Source organism: Tetrao urogallus (genome assembly GCF_951394365.1).
Source record: "Tetrao urogallus genome assembly, chromosome: 7".
NCBI classification, from domain to species: Eukaryota; Metazoa; Chordata; class Aves; order Galliformes; family Phasianidae; genus Tetrao; species Tetrao urogallus.
The window spans coordinates 13,875,165-13,892,972 of record NC_136820.1 but is presented as its reverse complement, the minus strand read 5'-3'; the positions used below and the strand labels follow the sequence as shown (position 1 = coordinate 13,892,972).

At 36.3% G+C, this 17,808-nt stretch overlaps 1 protein-coding gene across 4 annotated transcripts in view; it reads right to left on the bottom strand.

The window, feature by feature from the left end:
• The window catches only part of SLC4A7 (solute carrier family 4 member 7), a gene marked incomplete at both ends in the record, with an annotated part of 78,468 nt that overhangs the window by 31,665 nt on the left and 28,995 nt on the right, over positions 1–17,808 (bottom strand). For all 4 annotated transcript variants that reach the window (XM_079538248.1, XM_079538250.1, XM_079538251.1 and 1 more), the window contains 4 exons: positions 1,100–1,260; positions 2,228–2,363; positions 3,111–3,254; positions 14,302–14,383. In XM_079538248.1, the coding sequence (XP_079394374.1) occupies positions 1,100–1,260; positions 2,228–2,363; positions 3,111–3,254; positions 14,302–14,383 (523 nt within the window). The remainder of the gene's footprint in view (positions 1–1,099; positions 1,261–2,227; positions 2,364–3,110; positions 3,255–14,301; positions 14,384–17,808) is intronic.

The window sequence follows — 17,808 nt, the reverse complement described above, 5'->3', positions numbered from 1 at the left end:
CCTGTTTAAGGGAAAACTGAACACCTATTCAGGGAACTGAGATAACACATTTATAGCCTTGTATAGGATAATAATTCTTGGCAGAGTATACTTTCATAATGACACCAAAAATTAACTTCAAACAAATTTATGCAATCTCTTCATATGTTACAGACCCACCTAAAATATAAAATATTTGCTATTAAAAAACCAAAGCACTGTTTACACAGAATTAAGCAGTAACTATGTTTCTTATAAACTTAGATTACTTCTGTAATTAATGTAATAAAACTCAATCAAATGATCGATTGCCTTTACAAACCATGTACACTTTTCCTTAGCAAGTCAGGAAAATAGGAAAGGAATGCCAATTTCCTAAGAAAAATTTGAAGACTTAAAAGAAAAAAAAAATTCTGGCTATGCCAACTTTTTTATGCCAAAACACCTCGTCCTTCTCAAACGTGTTGGGCGGCCCTAAGCCTAGCATGATTGCTGAGCAGGCATTCCACTGTGTGGCACCTGTAGCAAGAGATACCAGGAAAATTAGGTGAAACTAGCTCAAAGGCATTCAGGCTAAACAAGTACAACTCTGATTTTTAAAAAAAGCTTTCCAAGATGATTCTACAGTACCCAAAATGACCATGTGATTAGTGATGCCATTCAACACAATAGGTTAAATGTCTAATTTACTTCTGCTCACCTCTTACAAAGGTGAAAAAAATAATAGATGTGCAACACTCAAATGCGCTAATGGCATCAAGTTAACATCAGCCAAGTTATGATTAATAATTATGGTACTAAAGAGCACAAATAAGTCCTAAAATGCTCTGGAAGATATTTATACTTCATCTGTAGAAGTAAAAACAAAGAACACACTCAAGAATTAGAACAAAGGTAGATTCTAGACCTCATCCTAAAAACACGTAAATAAAGGAGGTGCTACGCAACCAGCAGAGCTCCTTTTAAGTGAGCAACCAGCTCTTGATAACAAGATGAAGAAAACTGCAGATGTACATAACTATTTCTTCAATACCTTATTTTCAAGAATATTTTAAAAGTGTATTTCAAGTAGAGATTAAAATTTAGAAATAAAGTATTCCAAAAAAAGTTTTGCTGCAACCTGCTATCTCATCTAGCGTGTTTGCTCTCATGTCCAACATGACTGTCCCATTAAGAATACAGCTTCGCAGTTCAAAGAGACTGTGCAGAGACAGAGTTGCTACATAAGGCTTGCTCCACCGATCACCACCATCTTCAACATCCTCTTCAAATTTTAGCCACCTGAAATGAATACACATATAAATATTTATTTTTGTCCCGGAAAACAGACAACTTGGCAAGCCCTCCCCTCTGTGGCTCTAAGCAATGCTGAAGAGGGAGATACATCAGTACATGCTGACTTTCCTTTCTCAGAAAGCTGAGCAGATTAACAGTTAGAACACTTATCTAGCTCTTTGCCCAGGCTGAGCTCTTTTAGTTCTAGTCCATTTTGTTTCATCAGGTTTAAACAATACCTATCTATTCACAAATTCATAAGAACAGTGTAGGACTGTGCTATGTCACTTGATTTGCATGTCTTAGTTTCATCTGTATTTTAGGATTAAAAAACTGTCTGAAATGCATTGCATATAGTGTTGATTCTAGGATGCCAAATCAGACATTCAAGAGTTAAGTAACATTAGGGTTTAACTATTAATTGGCTTTTATTCTAATTCACAGGTATAACAGAAGCTGAACTTCTGCAAAAGTCAGAATGCAATAAGGTAATCGGAAGAGCGCATATTACAACACATGTAGAAGGAAAAAAATTAACTGTGGCCTCCTACAAAGAACAAACACACAATCTTTCAGAACAAACAAAAAATTAAAAGACCTTCCAAAGAACAACATATGTAAATACCCAATATTATTTAGATTTGAGTAAAAAAAGACACTATTTATTATCAACGATAATAGAGTAAATTTTTCTGAGACAGTAAATTCTGCACTACATGGTTAAGCACGTGTATTAATAAAGGAACATTGTAGCTTTCACAAAGCTACAACTTGCAGCAGTGAAATTCAGGGTCTTTTAAGAAGCCATATTAATTTCTCCAGAATTTGACAACGATAGTAGAAGTTTCAGTTTTCTGAGCTTGAACTGAAAAACTCCTACAGTTCAAGAAAATTCCAACACAGATCTAGTTTGCAGTTCTTTCAAATAAAATCACTAGAAGATACACCTTGAAACAATCTACCTTTTGCTTACCTTGCAGTTTCTTTCCACTCATACTCTTCTCCATCCCTGAAGCAAAGTTCATCCATTTCAGTGAAGAGATCATGAGGAATGTGTTCATCATCATCTTCAGTACCCAGGATAAATTGCACTCGTTGGGATGGCGTGTCTTGAAGAAAAGGAGAAACTCAACAACTAAAATAACTTATACTTCTATTATAGAAGAAATAAAATGTAACAGTTACATTTTCCAGTCCCAGCAAGAAGCATGCAGCACAAAATTATCTTCAAGAGTATTTTTTAGATTCAGATAAAAGATCTGAATTACTAATAAACTCAGAACTAAATTCTGCTTTTGCAATGTTGTCATCATCCAATAAACTATTTCTGAAAAAAGCTCTTGAAAACAATATTTATTATCTACAAAGATCTACAGTAAACTGTTTCTGTCCCAATTCCAGTATATTCAAAGAAATCCATAAAAAGTAAATCTCAGGAGGCAGTACAATTCCTTACTATCAGACAACTGGAAAACTCAAATAAGTATTTTAAGATCATGGATCAAGTTACCATGAAAATGCTGCTTTGTAGCTCTACCCATATTTTTTAAAGTATTGAGTGTCAGAAAATACAAGATCACAAAATGAGAAATTGAGTTTAATGCAGATAGCCAATATTTTTATGCTAAAACAGTATTATAAACTCAGTCCAATTCAGTGCAGGCTGCTGAACATTCATTTACACACCTGAAGCCCAACAATTCATGACTATATAAAACAACAAAATGTTTGCCTGATTGAAAATAGAAACACAATTATAGTAAGAATAAAAGAAACAGCATAAGCACTTGAGCACAAAAGTAACTATTATAAGCTTATTTTCAAGAGACACAAAGAACTCCAGACAAATTTCTTACCATATGATGGAGATTCTCTGCCATCTTCTCTATCAGTTTCTTTTTCTTTTTTTCTTCTGTGATGTCTATGCCCACGATGTCTATGCCGTCGACGACCTTGCTTTCCAAACGGGACATGAACACCAATATACACAGCTCTGTGGCCTGTCAAAAAAGTTCAAAGGAAAACAATTACACACATACACACACATGCATGCACGCAAAAAGACCCTCCTGCCCAATATTTAGCATCACTGTCAGAAAGACAGTACGGATAGGCTGCAATTGAACTTGATGATCTTTAAGGTCCTTTCCAACCCAAGTGATTCTGTGATTCTGTAAGACATGGAATTTGACAAAGTCAAAAAGAAATCCAAAAGCACTTGGCAAAATGACGTTTACTGAATTACTGTTGCCTTTTGTCTTCTATCCTTACCCAGTGTCAAGGAACTAGTGTTATAGTCATTTCCCAGGTAAACTGAGTAAGAATAAATTGTGGCTCAATTCAAGAACTCTGCTGCGAAACATGTAATGCTTATCAGTTGCCTGATAAACACCAGGAAACCAGAAGCACAATAGAAAAAATTATAAGATATAACTTTTGTTTACTGAAAATCATCATACAAGCTTCATTAAGAAATTACCCATAGCTTATAAGTCAGAAGTAGTTTTCTACAGTTGAACAAACTGCCAATATTTCTAAATAATATGTGACGCGCCTATGTGAACCTCATGTTCAAATATACCATTAATTTAGTATGAGAAAGGAAACAAACTTACACAAGCAAATTTATGCCTAAAATATCACACAACTGACAAAAAGTTTTTTGTGGATTTTTTTCTCCTCTCTTTTTTGATTCTAGAATCTTTTAATAAATTTCAATAGCACATCCTCAAATTAGTGCAAACAGCTCTTTACAACATTTACTTTAAACATCTTATTTCTCTTTGGCCTTTCACATTAAGGCAATACTAGCACCAACAGCCTGGCAGAAGAAATCAATCGTTTTGTACAAGCTACTGCCATGTTTACTCTAATACAGTTGGCACATATAGTAATCTTTTCAATTTCTTCTTCAACAATCTCAGGAAGAATCACATTAACAATAAGCCTGGAGGTTAACACTGAATACTTGATTTCATACCGTAGAAGAGTCATTACAGAAGGCTGACATTCTGTGGAATGGAAAAGGAAAAGGAAGTGGTTTTCCACCTCTTAGAGAAATGTAAATTCAGCAAATTTACAGAAGTCAAAAAGTCCCCAGGAGTTGTGACTACACACACACAAACACACACACAGAGATAGAGAGAGAGAGAGGGATTACGAGGACATTGAAGAATCTGTCCATTACAGAGTTTTGAAGAATAAAAATAATTTCTAGCATGCAAGAATAGCACCTCTAAGCCCTCCTCAAAATATAAATCTTTTTTCATAGTACATCTTAAAACAGTAAGACAAGTAACACAAGGGAGAAGACTAACCAAAAAAAAAAAAAAAAAAAAAACCATGTACAAACTCAATGTTTGTTTTATCTGTTGAAGATTGCTTTCTAAATTATGAGACTTGATTCTTGATGCAATTTGAACTGAGCTTTAATTAGACCTGACTGACTGGCACTGTGACCAAATGTGAAATGAAGCATATTAACAATAATTTGTTTCCATTAAGAGTGGAAAATTGATTAAATTGTTGACGCATTTATTACTCCTATTTATAGACAGAGAATCTTTCATGAGTTTCTTACAAAAAGAAGCTGAACCTCACCCTCCATAACTACTGCGTGAGAGGTAATTTCAGAGCAATTATCACCAACGTGACTCCTGAATGTTAATCAATCAACCTGGCATAGAACATAGCTAGATGGCACCATTAACAACAGTCAGGTTACTAATACCACAGCAATGCAGTAAGTAAGCATGCAGACACCCGACAAGGCTTGAGACCAACAGCATTCACCAGGTCCCACTCAGATCTGCCCACTGCAACCACCACTAGCAGCAGCTGCACCAATCATCCCCACCACCTTACACCATCAGGGCACGTTATATTTTACTGAGTCAAGTAGCATGTATTAAGCTCTAATTAAACATACTGTTAAACAGTCAACAGTTCATTGATCACTACTCTACCTCCAGGGTACCACAGTGACACTGAATGAACCTTCCAATGGTTTATACTACCCTTCAGCTCTCACTGCCTATAAGCAACTTGTGTGAATGGCTATTTGCTCATGTAGACGCTGTTTAGCAGGCAAGTGTGAAACAAGAATACTTTCTTCAATTACCTTTGTATCTGCTTTATACCTGCACAGTGATCTAATAGCTAGATCCTCACTGGATTTCAGGACTAAGAAGAAACACAGACAAGCCAGATGACTTTCAGCAATTAAGTCAAACACATCACAGTCCAATGCGATTCTATTAGAGCTACTTAAAGAAACAGTGAAAAAAATCTCTCAATTTATTTATATATAGGAGGATGAGAAGTCCAATACACTAATCAAGTTTGGCCATTGAAGCCAAATTTTTTTGTTTGTTTGTTTTTCTTTTTTGTTTGTTTGGGTCTTTTTAATCATGGACATGTATGAACAAAGAAAGCTCTACTACTACCTAGGAAGTCAAAAACTGCTGCTACTGAATGCTGCCAAGTATATTAACACCAAAAGGCAGGGCAAAAGTGCCCACGAATCAGACAAGTTTAACCTTAATTCTAACTTCGCAGAGAAAAGCGCTAAAAAGTTCCTGAAAATAAAAACAGTCGTATTGAGTAGGCCTATGTTCTCTTGGTTTCATTATTTAAATAGCAGTAATTAATGCTGGAAAATGAATATATATAGTTACTAGCATAATTTCCAATAATTAACAAGATTTTCTTCCTTCATTCCCAATGAATTGGGCAATGTGGCTAACAGTTCCCTTCACCCAGGCCTAAAAAAAAAAAAATAAAATAAAATAAAATCAGATAAAGACAGGTAAGTCTAAAAGCCCAGAATCCATATTATTGGCAACCATGTTACTTCAAAAGGAACACAGCCTTTTATCTGAATATTATTCTTCAAAGCTTAAAAAGGTAGAACTGCTTGACCTTCAAAGCTTAACTCACACAAACACATTTGTACCATAGTACCACTCCCAAGCAAATCTTGTTAAAGAATTACATTAAACCTACAATCAACAGATTTATTACACTGCCTGATACTAAATTTAGCGATACAGAATTCAAGAGATAATTGTTTATTTTAATCTAACATGACTTTATCCAAGCTTAGCTGTTAAAATCCACCAAGGGTATTTACTATTAAGGCCCTTATCCCTGTGAAACGAATTTAAATATTAGGAGTTTGCTGCATATCTCAATTAGATGGTCTTACTCTGCAAGTCAGTTTATATAAAGTCCTACAAAACTAACAAAAAATACTGTGTTTAATTTCCTGATTTCTTCACAGAGCTCTATGTAAATGGTGATAGAAGACTTCTAAAGTCAAAAACATACATCCAGAATTCTTTGATGTGGCAACTGTGTTTCCGTACAGGAATTTCTTTTTTCTAACCATCAGTGATAACTAGATGCCTTTCAAGCTTCATACAAAGGAGAACATTCTTCCCTATGCTACCAAGGAAAACCAAGTTTCTGTCTATGTGAAAAGGAATGCGATACGTTCTCAAATCTTGATTCTTCGAAATCTGAACTGCAGAGATGTTAATTAATGTTGTATGGGCCATGTGAAGACTCGCTAGCTGTTATCAACTCTCAAAGCAGGACCAACTTCAAAGCTGAAGCTTCTTTATGATCAAGTTGCTCAGGATGACAACCAGTCAAGTTCTGAGTATTTGAAATGATAACTCCACAGTCTTTCTGGGCCACCCATTCCAACATATAAACAAACCCCCTATGGAAACAATTTCAAGATGCACAAGCTGCACTTCCTATCCCCCATCTTTGCATCTATACCCCCTCATCCTTTCACTGTGCACCTCTGGCAAGAGACTGACTTCACATTCTCTATAAGCTCCCCATAGTCACTTGATGACAGAGACTTTATAACAGAAATTGCTATTTTTCAAAATCTTCAGATAAGAAACTGGAAAGGTCATTCATTTTACACAGAAGCCTGTTTGTATGTGATCACCTCGGTTTTCCAAGCATCAATTTTCTACAAAAAGCGTCTTATTATAAGCAAAGGGTCTTTTTTTGTGTTTTGTTAAAAGAATTATTTGACAGAGATTATCACTTCCCTTGAGAATATCCGAAATCAATTTTTTTTAATCAACAGATTTATATAAAGGAATAAAATAAATTATTCCACAAAGGGTTATGTGCCTTAGCTAGAGGCCACAGTTCAAAATATTTTAAAATCTATTAAGCCTTCTGGGCCCTATTCTGAAATTTCCTGTTGCTCCTAGTAATTAAGCATATCTGAGAATATGGTCTTTGTACTGAAATATCTCGGCATATAAGACTGAAAAGCATAACTGAAAATTTTCATATGCACAGCGTATGGTAAAGCAGCTCAGTAAGAAAGAATGTCTTCTCACTACACAATGAAAGCCTGCATCACATTATGCTGAAGCAATAAATTCCACAACTCTCATTACGCATACAAGTGGGTTTCTTCTGTAGATTTAAAATCAAATATGAGTCAGTGCAGCAGTCAGAAGAGAAAAATGCTCTGAATGTTTAGTTCTGTTTGATTCAATCAACAGTACTCAAGAAGGCACTGTCAGTAATTACATCAGACGTGCAGGTAGTAACAGTAATGGGGAAAGTCTAGTGCCAAATGACAGAGCTGCAAAGAGATTCTGGCACTGTACGCCCGCAGGTCTGTCCCAAGGCTTTGTGGCCTGTAGCCAACACCCATCTCTGTAGCCTCGGGCAGGAGCCAGCACTGGGTATCCAAGGGAGCTGCCTGCCCTCGCACTACACATCCAAACCTGGCCATAACTGAAAGCGACGCTCTGAGCTCAAGGACCTCCTCCAGGCCAGCTCTGTAGTGACACTCAGAAAAAAGGATATAGGGTAGAAAACTCAGAGACTAGACAATTCAGGCAAAAATTTAATTAGGAACAATGGCTGGAATCCCCAAGAATACTAAGCTCTATAATGATGTTGGCTTACTCAATCATCATACTGCTCTGGTAAATGGCTTCAAAAGAAACATTTGCCAAAAAAGGTTTCTGTATGTCATTAATGGTCACAAATACATTCTTGTTACAGATCTGAGCACACTCCTCTCTTGTACAAATGCTGCAGAATGTCTTTAAATGAATTAACTTGCCCCAAGCGCATTTATTTCCTGATCTTTGTAAGGTAAGAAAAACATTAGAGGGAATCCTGTCCCATATAAGGGTTACACATTCTTAGGAAAAGCTTTCACACTTGCTTTACAAGATAGGTATTCAGAAATCAAACTTAGTAAAGTGTGATGTTTTTAGTGTCAACTAGTTAGAAACATTAACTTTAAATGAATTTCAAATGGATCCATTTGGATGGATCCAAACCATTCAGCAGGAATTCTGAGATCCATCAAGCTACAAGCTCTGCCAATTTTTAGAACAACTGATTTTAAAAGGACTAAAAGTAACAAACATTATGAAAAGCCATCAAGAAACAATAGGCTGCAGAATAGCACAGTTTCCTGCATCTTCTGCCTCATTTCAAAAATCTTTGTTTGAGCAATTTTGACTCATCAAGTCTATTTTAAAGTTTTAAGTTTCAATTGTACCGTTAGATAAAACTTCCCTGTCACGGCTCTAATGCTTGAGTAATATTTTTAAATGTTTCAGATTACGAAGCTGCCATCTTTTCACAAAATTTGTGATGCTTGTGTTCTAACTAGATGCATCAAAATGCTCCCTCAGATAAAGTAAGTTTGCAAATAAAAACATAAATACACACCTTAGGCCATAAACTTTTAAATAGCATTGCTTTCATCTTGGTGCATTTTACATTATAAATGTATTTTAAAGCTTTACACTATGTAAAAGGCATTGGCTTGTTTTTAATGGCATTTTTCTTAAATTTGTTTCAAAAAGAAACACTAAAATCTGCATGGGAGTTTTGAGATTATGCAGCAGTTATTTAGCCAGGAATATGAATTTATATTTCTTACAGTGGTTTTTGTTGTTTTTCATAAATAAATAAAACTTATCGCCTCAGGCAACTTCAAGGGCTCCAGTAACACACAAGTAAATTTCAAAATTTTCAGTTTGGCAGAATCAAGCAGATTCCCTAAGACTGTTCTAAAATTTAGAAATAATTTTCTGACTTCAGAAACAACAACGTGAACGCTGAAAATTGTGTCTAGTCAATTTGGGTGCTCTACTGAGTTTTATGTCTATACAACAAGGTTGCCACATTTCCTTCTTAACAGCCAGTCTGAAAATAGTTTCGATGACATTTGTTAAGGACTTGCCTTTGTAATTAGTACTGTAAGTAACAGTATGCTTTAAGAAAGTTGAGGAAAATTATTCTCTCTGCATAGAAGTCTGAATACTGTAGAAATGAACAGTAAAACAGTTTACGTGAAACTTGACTGTGGACTGTAAAATGCAGAATTCCCCAGAAAAAAATGTAAGTGTAAATTTCAACACACCCGTGACAAAGGTGTAGCGATGCAACCTAACTCCAATGCTTATTTAATGAAGACTGCATTAGGAGTCATAATAGCAAAATATCCTCGACTTTTCTGACTTACAGAGCAGAGCTAAAGCCAGGTGACATTTATCTCTGTTTGTTCTATGTTGCTGCATTACTGTGCAAGTCAACTGTAGGTTGATGTTGCATATGAATCAGAGCAGGGCTAACATTCCTGACTGGTACTGTACTTGAATAGATCTTTTTTTTGCTTGCTTTCAGTTAAATTTAAACATTAAAATTCAAGTATATCACAGAAGAAAATGAATGAAAGGTGGTCTGCAAGAACCATCAATGATCATCCTAAATTTTTGCTTTCAGAAGTAGTTTCACACCACTGCACTGCACTTTTGATCACATGAACAAGTACAACTTCACAAAAAACAGCATTTCAAAACTCTTTGCCACTTTCCCCTCCATCAAATAGGGCTCTTTCCAAGATCATTTTTAAGTCTTTTAAAAGCTGAAACATTTACTTGGTAGTTTGAGGACCATGCAGAAATGTGTTCTGCACTGCCTGTCTACATTAGTGCACCTTGCTATTACAGAACAGGACAATGTTCCTATTACATCTTATATTCACCTACTTCTGTACCTGGTCTCCTGAAACATTTTACAGGAAACATTCATGGCTTTTTGAATATCTGCAATTAAGATGCATCTAAAAGTTAGAATATTAAACCTACCACCTAAACTAAAAAAAAAACACATCAACATAGCAGTACATTCCACCACAAGTTACAGAATAAGTTCTCTTTTTATAGTACTGAAACAATTTCCAACTGCTCCCAACACACTAAACTGCAGAACATTTGCAGAGAAAGTTTTTCACTTAGATACACAATGTTCACTTCTAAAGGAGGAAAAACTGCAGGATTATTTATCTACTTATCAACTAAGATTAACAGAAAAGCACAGCTGTTTTCTTAAAGGAAAAATACGGCTTTAAGTCATCGAAGTATCAGAGCTAACAGGGTCATTTCAAATGTAAACACTACTTACACCTGCCACAGGATAGTGTTAGAGTAGCTAGTAAATCATCTTAACTCTTGAAAGCTGCTTCTTGGATTTATGCCACAGAATACTATTCTGCTGAAATGGACACTCGACCTCAGATTTTCTACTGGAACAAAACCTCTGTTCTGTGTAAACTCCTTATCTTTGCTATGCCTGTAACCTGTCTTCTGTTATTCTTAGCAGAAACCTCTTTTCCATTAAGCTAGATCTAGTCTACGTATCCTGAAATCTACTTGAAAAACCATCTACACATTTGAAAAGATGAGACCTAATAATATCAAGCCAAACATAGCAACTCAGGTTTAAGAGAGCTTTCCTAAGATATGGCTCTTAGTAGAGTAGTTTTGGTTGCGGATCATTCACGTTTTTTTTTTTTTGTAATTTGTTTTTTTAAAGACAGGATGAAGTACCTGTGCCACTACTATTCTTGCCTTACTTCCTTCTGCCCTTACTTTGTTGTTATTCTCATTAAATCCATTCTTTGCAGCTTAAAGAGTTTAACATCAAGCTAAGAACTTTAAGGGTCCCTAAAGATGCTGTTTTAAAACGCTATTGTCCTTTCTAGTTCTTCTAAAGCAACAAATACAGCTTCAGTAGAAAGTGTTACCTTAGTTTAGTATTGATTTAATCCAGCCATAATTGCAGTTCACCATTTTGACCCATTTATCTTTTACAGGAAGAGTTATGAAACAAGTAGCCATGTTTAACCTTTCTAATCTAAATACTTTCACTCTGGATATGTACCACACTTTCCCAGCAACCATAAATAGAGTACAGAACCCAGTCTCCAAGATTTATTTTTGTTTTCAGCAACTAGACTTCTTTCCATTAAAATTTCATGTCAAAAATTTTTTCATTTCAAAATTTCCAGAAAATAATTATCCCATAATGACAGGACCAAAAAACATAGCTTTAGTACTAAGTTATACCTTCTGTGGCATCAAACCAATCAGCATCATTTTGCAGTGGCTTTAAAGCTGTTGAATATCTCCTGTCATTGCTGACTCTCAAGATTTGGTGCTTCACACCATAGCTGAATACAAATAACAGTTTGCTGTCCCTCCTTTAAAATGAATCAACACGCATTGCTGGAGAGGTTCCAATTTCCTAGAACTCCTTTTCAAGTCAGTGGGGGAACTGGATTGAAACAGCTTGAGGTCTTGAAACACATTACTTAATGTTGCCATAGATCTTTCCAAGGCTACAAGAAAATTTTCACAAGCTTGTAATGAAAAATAATACTATCCAGAGTTTTCCACTGCTTGCAGACAATAATTCTATTTCTCTCCTTGTCAGATTTTAATTCCAGAATTAGAAACAAAGCAGCCCCAAACCTTCATGTCTAGTCTCATCATCGTAGCTTACAATCACTGATCCCATAATAAACAGCTCTAAGTTCACATACATTTATCATCTAAAACATCCTAAATCTAAGCAACTTCTTTTAGTAAATCTCAGAGAAGTACACTACTCAAATGACTGTATTTACATGCAAAGAAAAACTTAATGTTCTTACTTTGGAACAGTTACCATTGACAAAAGACAAAAAGTACACAGTCTCTGCCTTTCCCCATTCTACCATTAAAAAAAGATCTGATTTTCTCACAAAACATAATGTAATTGCCAAAAGTATTTTAACACAGAAGTGGGAATACTGATCTACCTGAAGCTTCAGATTTGTGATAATTCTGTCGGAACACATTTTTCTTGTCAGACACTCCTTACTAATTACTTGTTTCATCTCTGCACTGCCAGTGCAGAAAATTATACTGGGCCATTCCAAAGAGAGGGTGAGATAGCCAAAGAAAAGAGGGCAAGGCTGCACGGCTATGAGCAACTGCTCATCTCTCCTTCCAATTGCTATTGACTGAAATACTCATGAAACACACGCATTGGTTTCACCTTAATTTATTCTTTGGCCACAGGAAACAAAGGATATTTTCAGTCAGCAATGCAACTGCTGAAATTGCATTGAGCAGCCTTAACCTATCTCCCCACCCCTGCCCTGCACCCCTTGCAGCGCTGTGCTGGCTGCAACATTCCTGTGCCTGTGCTATCAAGGAGACTGGGGAAGTGATCTGGTTGCTCGTTTGTTCCCATGCCATTTCTGTGCTGAGGCATTCCAGCTGTTCGGTGCACTGACAAATTGCTCCAGCTGAATGTCTGCCTCCTCTTAACCCCTGCCTCTCTGCTAAACACACACATATTTTTTTTGGGTCTTGTCCCAGATAAAAACAAGAGAAGGAGATGAAGGAGACAGCACTGAAGCAGACTTCTGCACTGAAGACTTAAATACAAAAACAGACATGAGAGTGGTTTCACACTAGCTTGACTCTATGTGAAGTGCCATTGTTGCCACCTCCACCTCTGTACCTCTCAACTTTACACCACACTTCCTTCCTCCTCTCAGTGTTGGCAGACTGGGCAAACTGGTTCAGGGTGCTCAGTTGATGAGATCTTTCTCATTATTTTCCTTTGTAAGGTATGTTTCTTTTTCTGCTGGCTTAAGATATTTAGCAAAGCTTACAATACAGTTAGACAGAAAGTATCAGTTCAAGATAGAAAGCAGAAAGAGGAAAGGAAACACAGTAATATGACTGTAGCAACACGCAATCACTATAAACTGTGTCATTTAATCATAAAAAAAGAAAATGTGACAGCAACCTGAACTCAACTTTTATCCACTAGAAACTGCTGCTATAATGCTGCTTCAGAATACTGGACAAACAAGTCACTACTCTCACAAAATACTACTTAATGTAACTACTGATAGCATTCTGGCATTTCACAAATGTTAATTAAGCTTCAGAGCACAGGTAACTAAATAAGATTTAAAACACTGCATGTCCTCTGGCTTTTTCTGTTTGCATCATTAACTGGCATGCATGAATTTTCATGCCAATCTACCTCCTTTTCAAGCCATCAAGAAATTAATTCTTAGAAAAAGTATTTAATTTTGCACTTTTCAGTATAAAATGGACTTGATGTATTTTCTTCCTTTTTGCCCTAAATGCAAGATTTGGCATTAAAAAAAAAAAAAAAAAGGAAATTAAATAGGATTCCATAATATTTTAACTGATTGCAGACTGACAAATACACAATTCAGTATGAAACTAAAAAACTGATCACCTAAGCAGTGCTTAAAAGCGTATGACCACAGTCACAAAGACAGTAAACTTCCAGATAAGAAAACAAAACATCTTCCTCAAGACTCCTCTAAGTTTTGACATCATTCATGCTGGGAAACCACCTGCCAAGAATAATCATTTATCCAAAACAACATTCTAATAGAGAGTCTCATAAGCAAACCTTTCCCTTAGAAAACTTCAAGAATGTTTTTAAAATATTTTTTCCTGTGACAGATTCAAAGAACACTGAGGATTTACTAGCATGCGGAACGATCAAAAGAAACATAGGTCATCTGCAGTTTCCAGATTTTACTCCTAGAACTGCGTGCCAGCCATAAAATTCAGGTTCCTTTTAGCAATACTGGTTGCACTTGAAGGAAAATAGGTATTTTATCTTGAGGCAAAAAATTAAGCAGAAAAACCCCAAACTCACTCTCTAGTTCTTCTTTCTCAAAGTTTGTATTGATAGTAGAGCTGATTTTGCCCATATCCACAACAGCTTCTTCATCATGACCCTGAAGAAGAAAAAAAAACATGAGCTTAAGTTAAGAACATACAACTAACACTACCTTCTTTTAAATTCCTAAATATACTCTTCAATTCTGAACCTGACAGCCAAAGTGATCTAAAATAATAAAAGTTCATCCCTTAGAAACTGAGAAAGAAAACGAAATAGAAAAACTACTCATACAATTCCTCTAGAAAATATTATTCTGTATTGAAGGAAAACATTTCACTGTTGTTAGAAAATATCAAAATAACAGTATGATTAAAGCTACAAAACCATGTGTCATAAAATAACGAAGAAAAACATGCTATTTGTGTAGAGACAAAAGAGAGGACAATTCAAAGCTTCTTGACTATTATTTACTTCTACAAAAATAACTGCTACTGTACTTTAAGAGATGTTCCTTCAAGTTTAAGAAGAGACTCAAGTGCCTTGGCAAAAGGCAAAAAGATGGGACAAAATTTACATCGAATTCCAACCAGTATCGCAATAAAGATAAAGAAGAGGTGAGGGACACAACACACAGCTGAACAGTCCCAAGAAAAAAAGTAGAAAAGAAAGGAACCCTCAGAGCAAATGCTGTCTACAGAAATGTAAAACCATTTATATCAACACCCAGAGAGCAGAATTCAAAGCTGGGAAACAGGAGAATAAATCCACAGATACACTAAACATCGTGGCATTTCCTTTGTAAGGCTGTTGATTTCCTCTTATCAAGAATCAGGACATGCATTCCAGGAGTGGAATATTTTTTTAGTTTTACATTCAACAGTAGCAAATCTCCTTCACCAAAACAGAAGGCAAATTATTAAAAGTTACAGAAGTTCACATTCGGAGATCTTGAACCTGTTTGTTTAGAGAACTAATCCTATGTGAGATTTTCTGGCACAGCTTTTGCGAACCACAGGTAATATGAGGGGGTAAAACAGCTCCAGCATCTCTTCTAGATCAAGGATTCAAATAACAAATCCTTTCCCCAGCTTTCAGCAGGTTCTGCATATGCTACAATTCTACCCAATTCATGCTGTTTATGTACAAAGTTAGACAACTGCAGTTGTATCTTCTGTTCAGGTTCCTTTACTAGTGAAATGTTACCACCCGTAACACAAAAGTGTGATATTTAAAATACATACAGGCTCCAGAATAAGTTATACTCTGAACGCTTCCTCTAATCCCACACAGCACTGGAGAGAACATGCCTAATGCAGCCCTTTACACACTACTTTTGGCTCAATTTGACAAAGAAACCTTAACATAACTTTTACAGCAACAGGTGTCTCAACATCATCTCAGAACTGACATCTAAACAACTTAAAATTCACCTTTTTCCCAGCAGTTTGTATTTTGCAGAAAACAGCTCACTCATACTAGCTCATCATCCATGGCCTGCTAGCAGAACCAGCTGCCTGCAGTCACCTGCTGCCTGCCCTAAGGGCAGGGTTTGGCCATGCACCTCACTACCTGCAATACAAGGCTACCTAATGGAGAATGCTGTCCCTTGCTTTTACCACTCCCCTGGGCAATCACTTCCTTCCTCCACCAGAACCAGATTTATCAGTCATGAAGCTGAATATAAAGAGTTGAATCATTTACTTATTTATTTTAAATAACTGACTCTGTTTTCCAACTCACTAAACTGACTTCTGTCGGGGACATGAAACACCTTGATCCACCACAAGGCACCGGGCTGCTCCTCATCCCTGGAAGGAGCCCAGTGGCACATTTACATAGCTCAATGCAAGATCGGCGATTCGGGTTTCGTGCTGTAACAATGCAAGCTAAATCTTACAGGGACTGAGAGCCAGTTTTGATATTCACCTAAATTTTGACTTTTGAATTACTCAACAGCACAGTGCTGTAGGTGTAGAGGAATGTTTTCTCACAGGGAAGCACTGAGAATGAACATCACCACACTGTATAGCAGCTGTAAGCCAAAACAAGCTGTAACACCCCACTCACCACCCCCAGAAACAACCAAACACGCAACTCCTCAGTCCCTCTAGAGCAGGTACTATCACAGCATGTCACCCACACAAAAACAAATCCAAATCATTAAGAAATAGAATGAATAAAGAATATAAAGACAACTAATGACCCAGCACACAAAGGAAGAAATAATTTTCAGATGAGATTTCTAATGGACCCCATAACAAGTGTCCTTCCATTTCTGAGAAGGCTGTAACAAAAGCAGTTTGATCACATGAAAAAGGAAAGCAGCTAGCATCATGTAAATAAGGAAGATGTAGAGTAAGGAGTAGCATAAGACAGAACAATCTCATGAAAACTAAATAAAGGAGGATTCTGTCCCTTTGAGATTGAGGATGTCAGGAAGGGTGTTAGCAATTTCTTTTTGTCACTTCAGATGTATTGAAATGGCAGATATGCATGTCAGAAAAATCAAACTTCTTCACAGCCTAGACCACTAGAGACAATAAATTTCAGGTGATTAAACCAAAGTTTCGTATGGTGCGCAAATCTGGGGAGCTATTACAAAGATAGGAATAGTTCATTAATAAAAAAGAAGTGGTAGAAGTTTAGAAAGAGTCACAGTATTAAGATCTCAGAGGTGAAAGGCATTCCTGCCTCCTACATATCAAAACAGGATTAAAGAGCCCTCCAGGAGATGCCTCCATAACACAATCAATCTCTGCCATCTCTGGTAACAGTTCTGGAGGTAGGAGAGAAACAGTGCCAGTAGGAGGTCTTAGCTCTTGATTTTACTGAAGATGTGTTTTCCAGTACAAATTTGGGGGGAAAAAATTAACATACAAAAAGCCAGTAACAAAAAGAGCTGTTGAAGCAAGCAGCAACACTAAAATGTTTAAGTTAATGATCTGTTGGGGTACCAAATAAATACAGAAAAACATCTAAGTGCACTGGTACTTTGTTACATTCATAACACTACACAGGAAGCATCAAGTGTAACCACTTTCCAGTTTATCTCAGTAACACAAAATAGAAAATTGTAAGTGTGTAGTAAACATTACTTCATCGAACCTGACATACAAACAAAGCCAGCATATTACCGGAAAACTCTGAAGCTAGAGATGGAAATAAAGATAATTCAGGCGATCTGCACACTTCAGTCTGTTAAAATTCGAGATGCATGCAGCCATAGAACCCACTAAAATATCATGCATGTAACTTTTTTTTTTCCTCCTCCATTTCTCTTTTAGGATACTCAGAAGCTTGCCAAGCAGTTTTCTAGCAACACAGGAAGACAAGACTCTTCCCAACCTCATTACACAGACCAATGCATACTGAAAGAAAACTACACACACTGGAAAATTCACATGCAAGAAAAGACTAATCTTCTAGCAATGTTTTCAAACTGTACTTGTTGAATCTCTTATACTGTGATACTACTATTTATCCTTTTCTTTTAATAAGATGCCAACTTTATACATACAAATGCAGCCTTCAAAACCACAC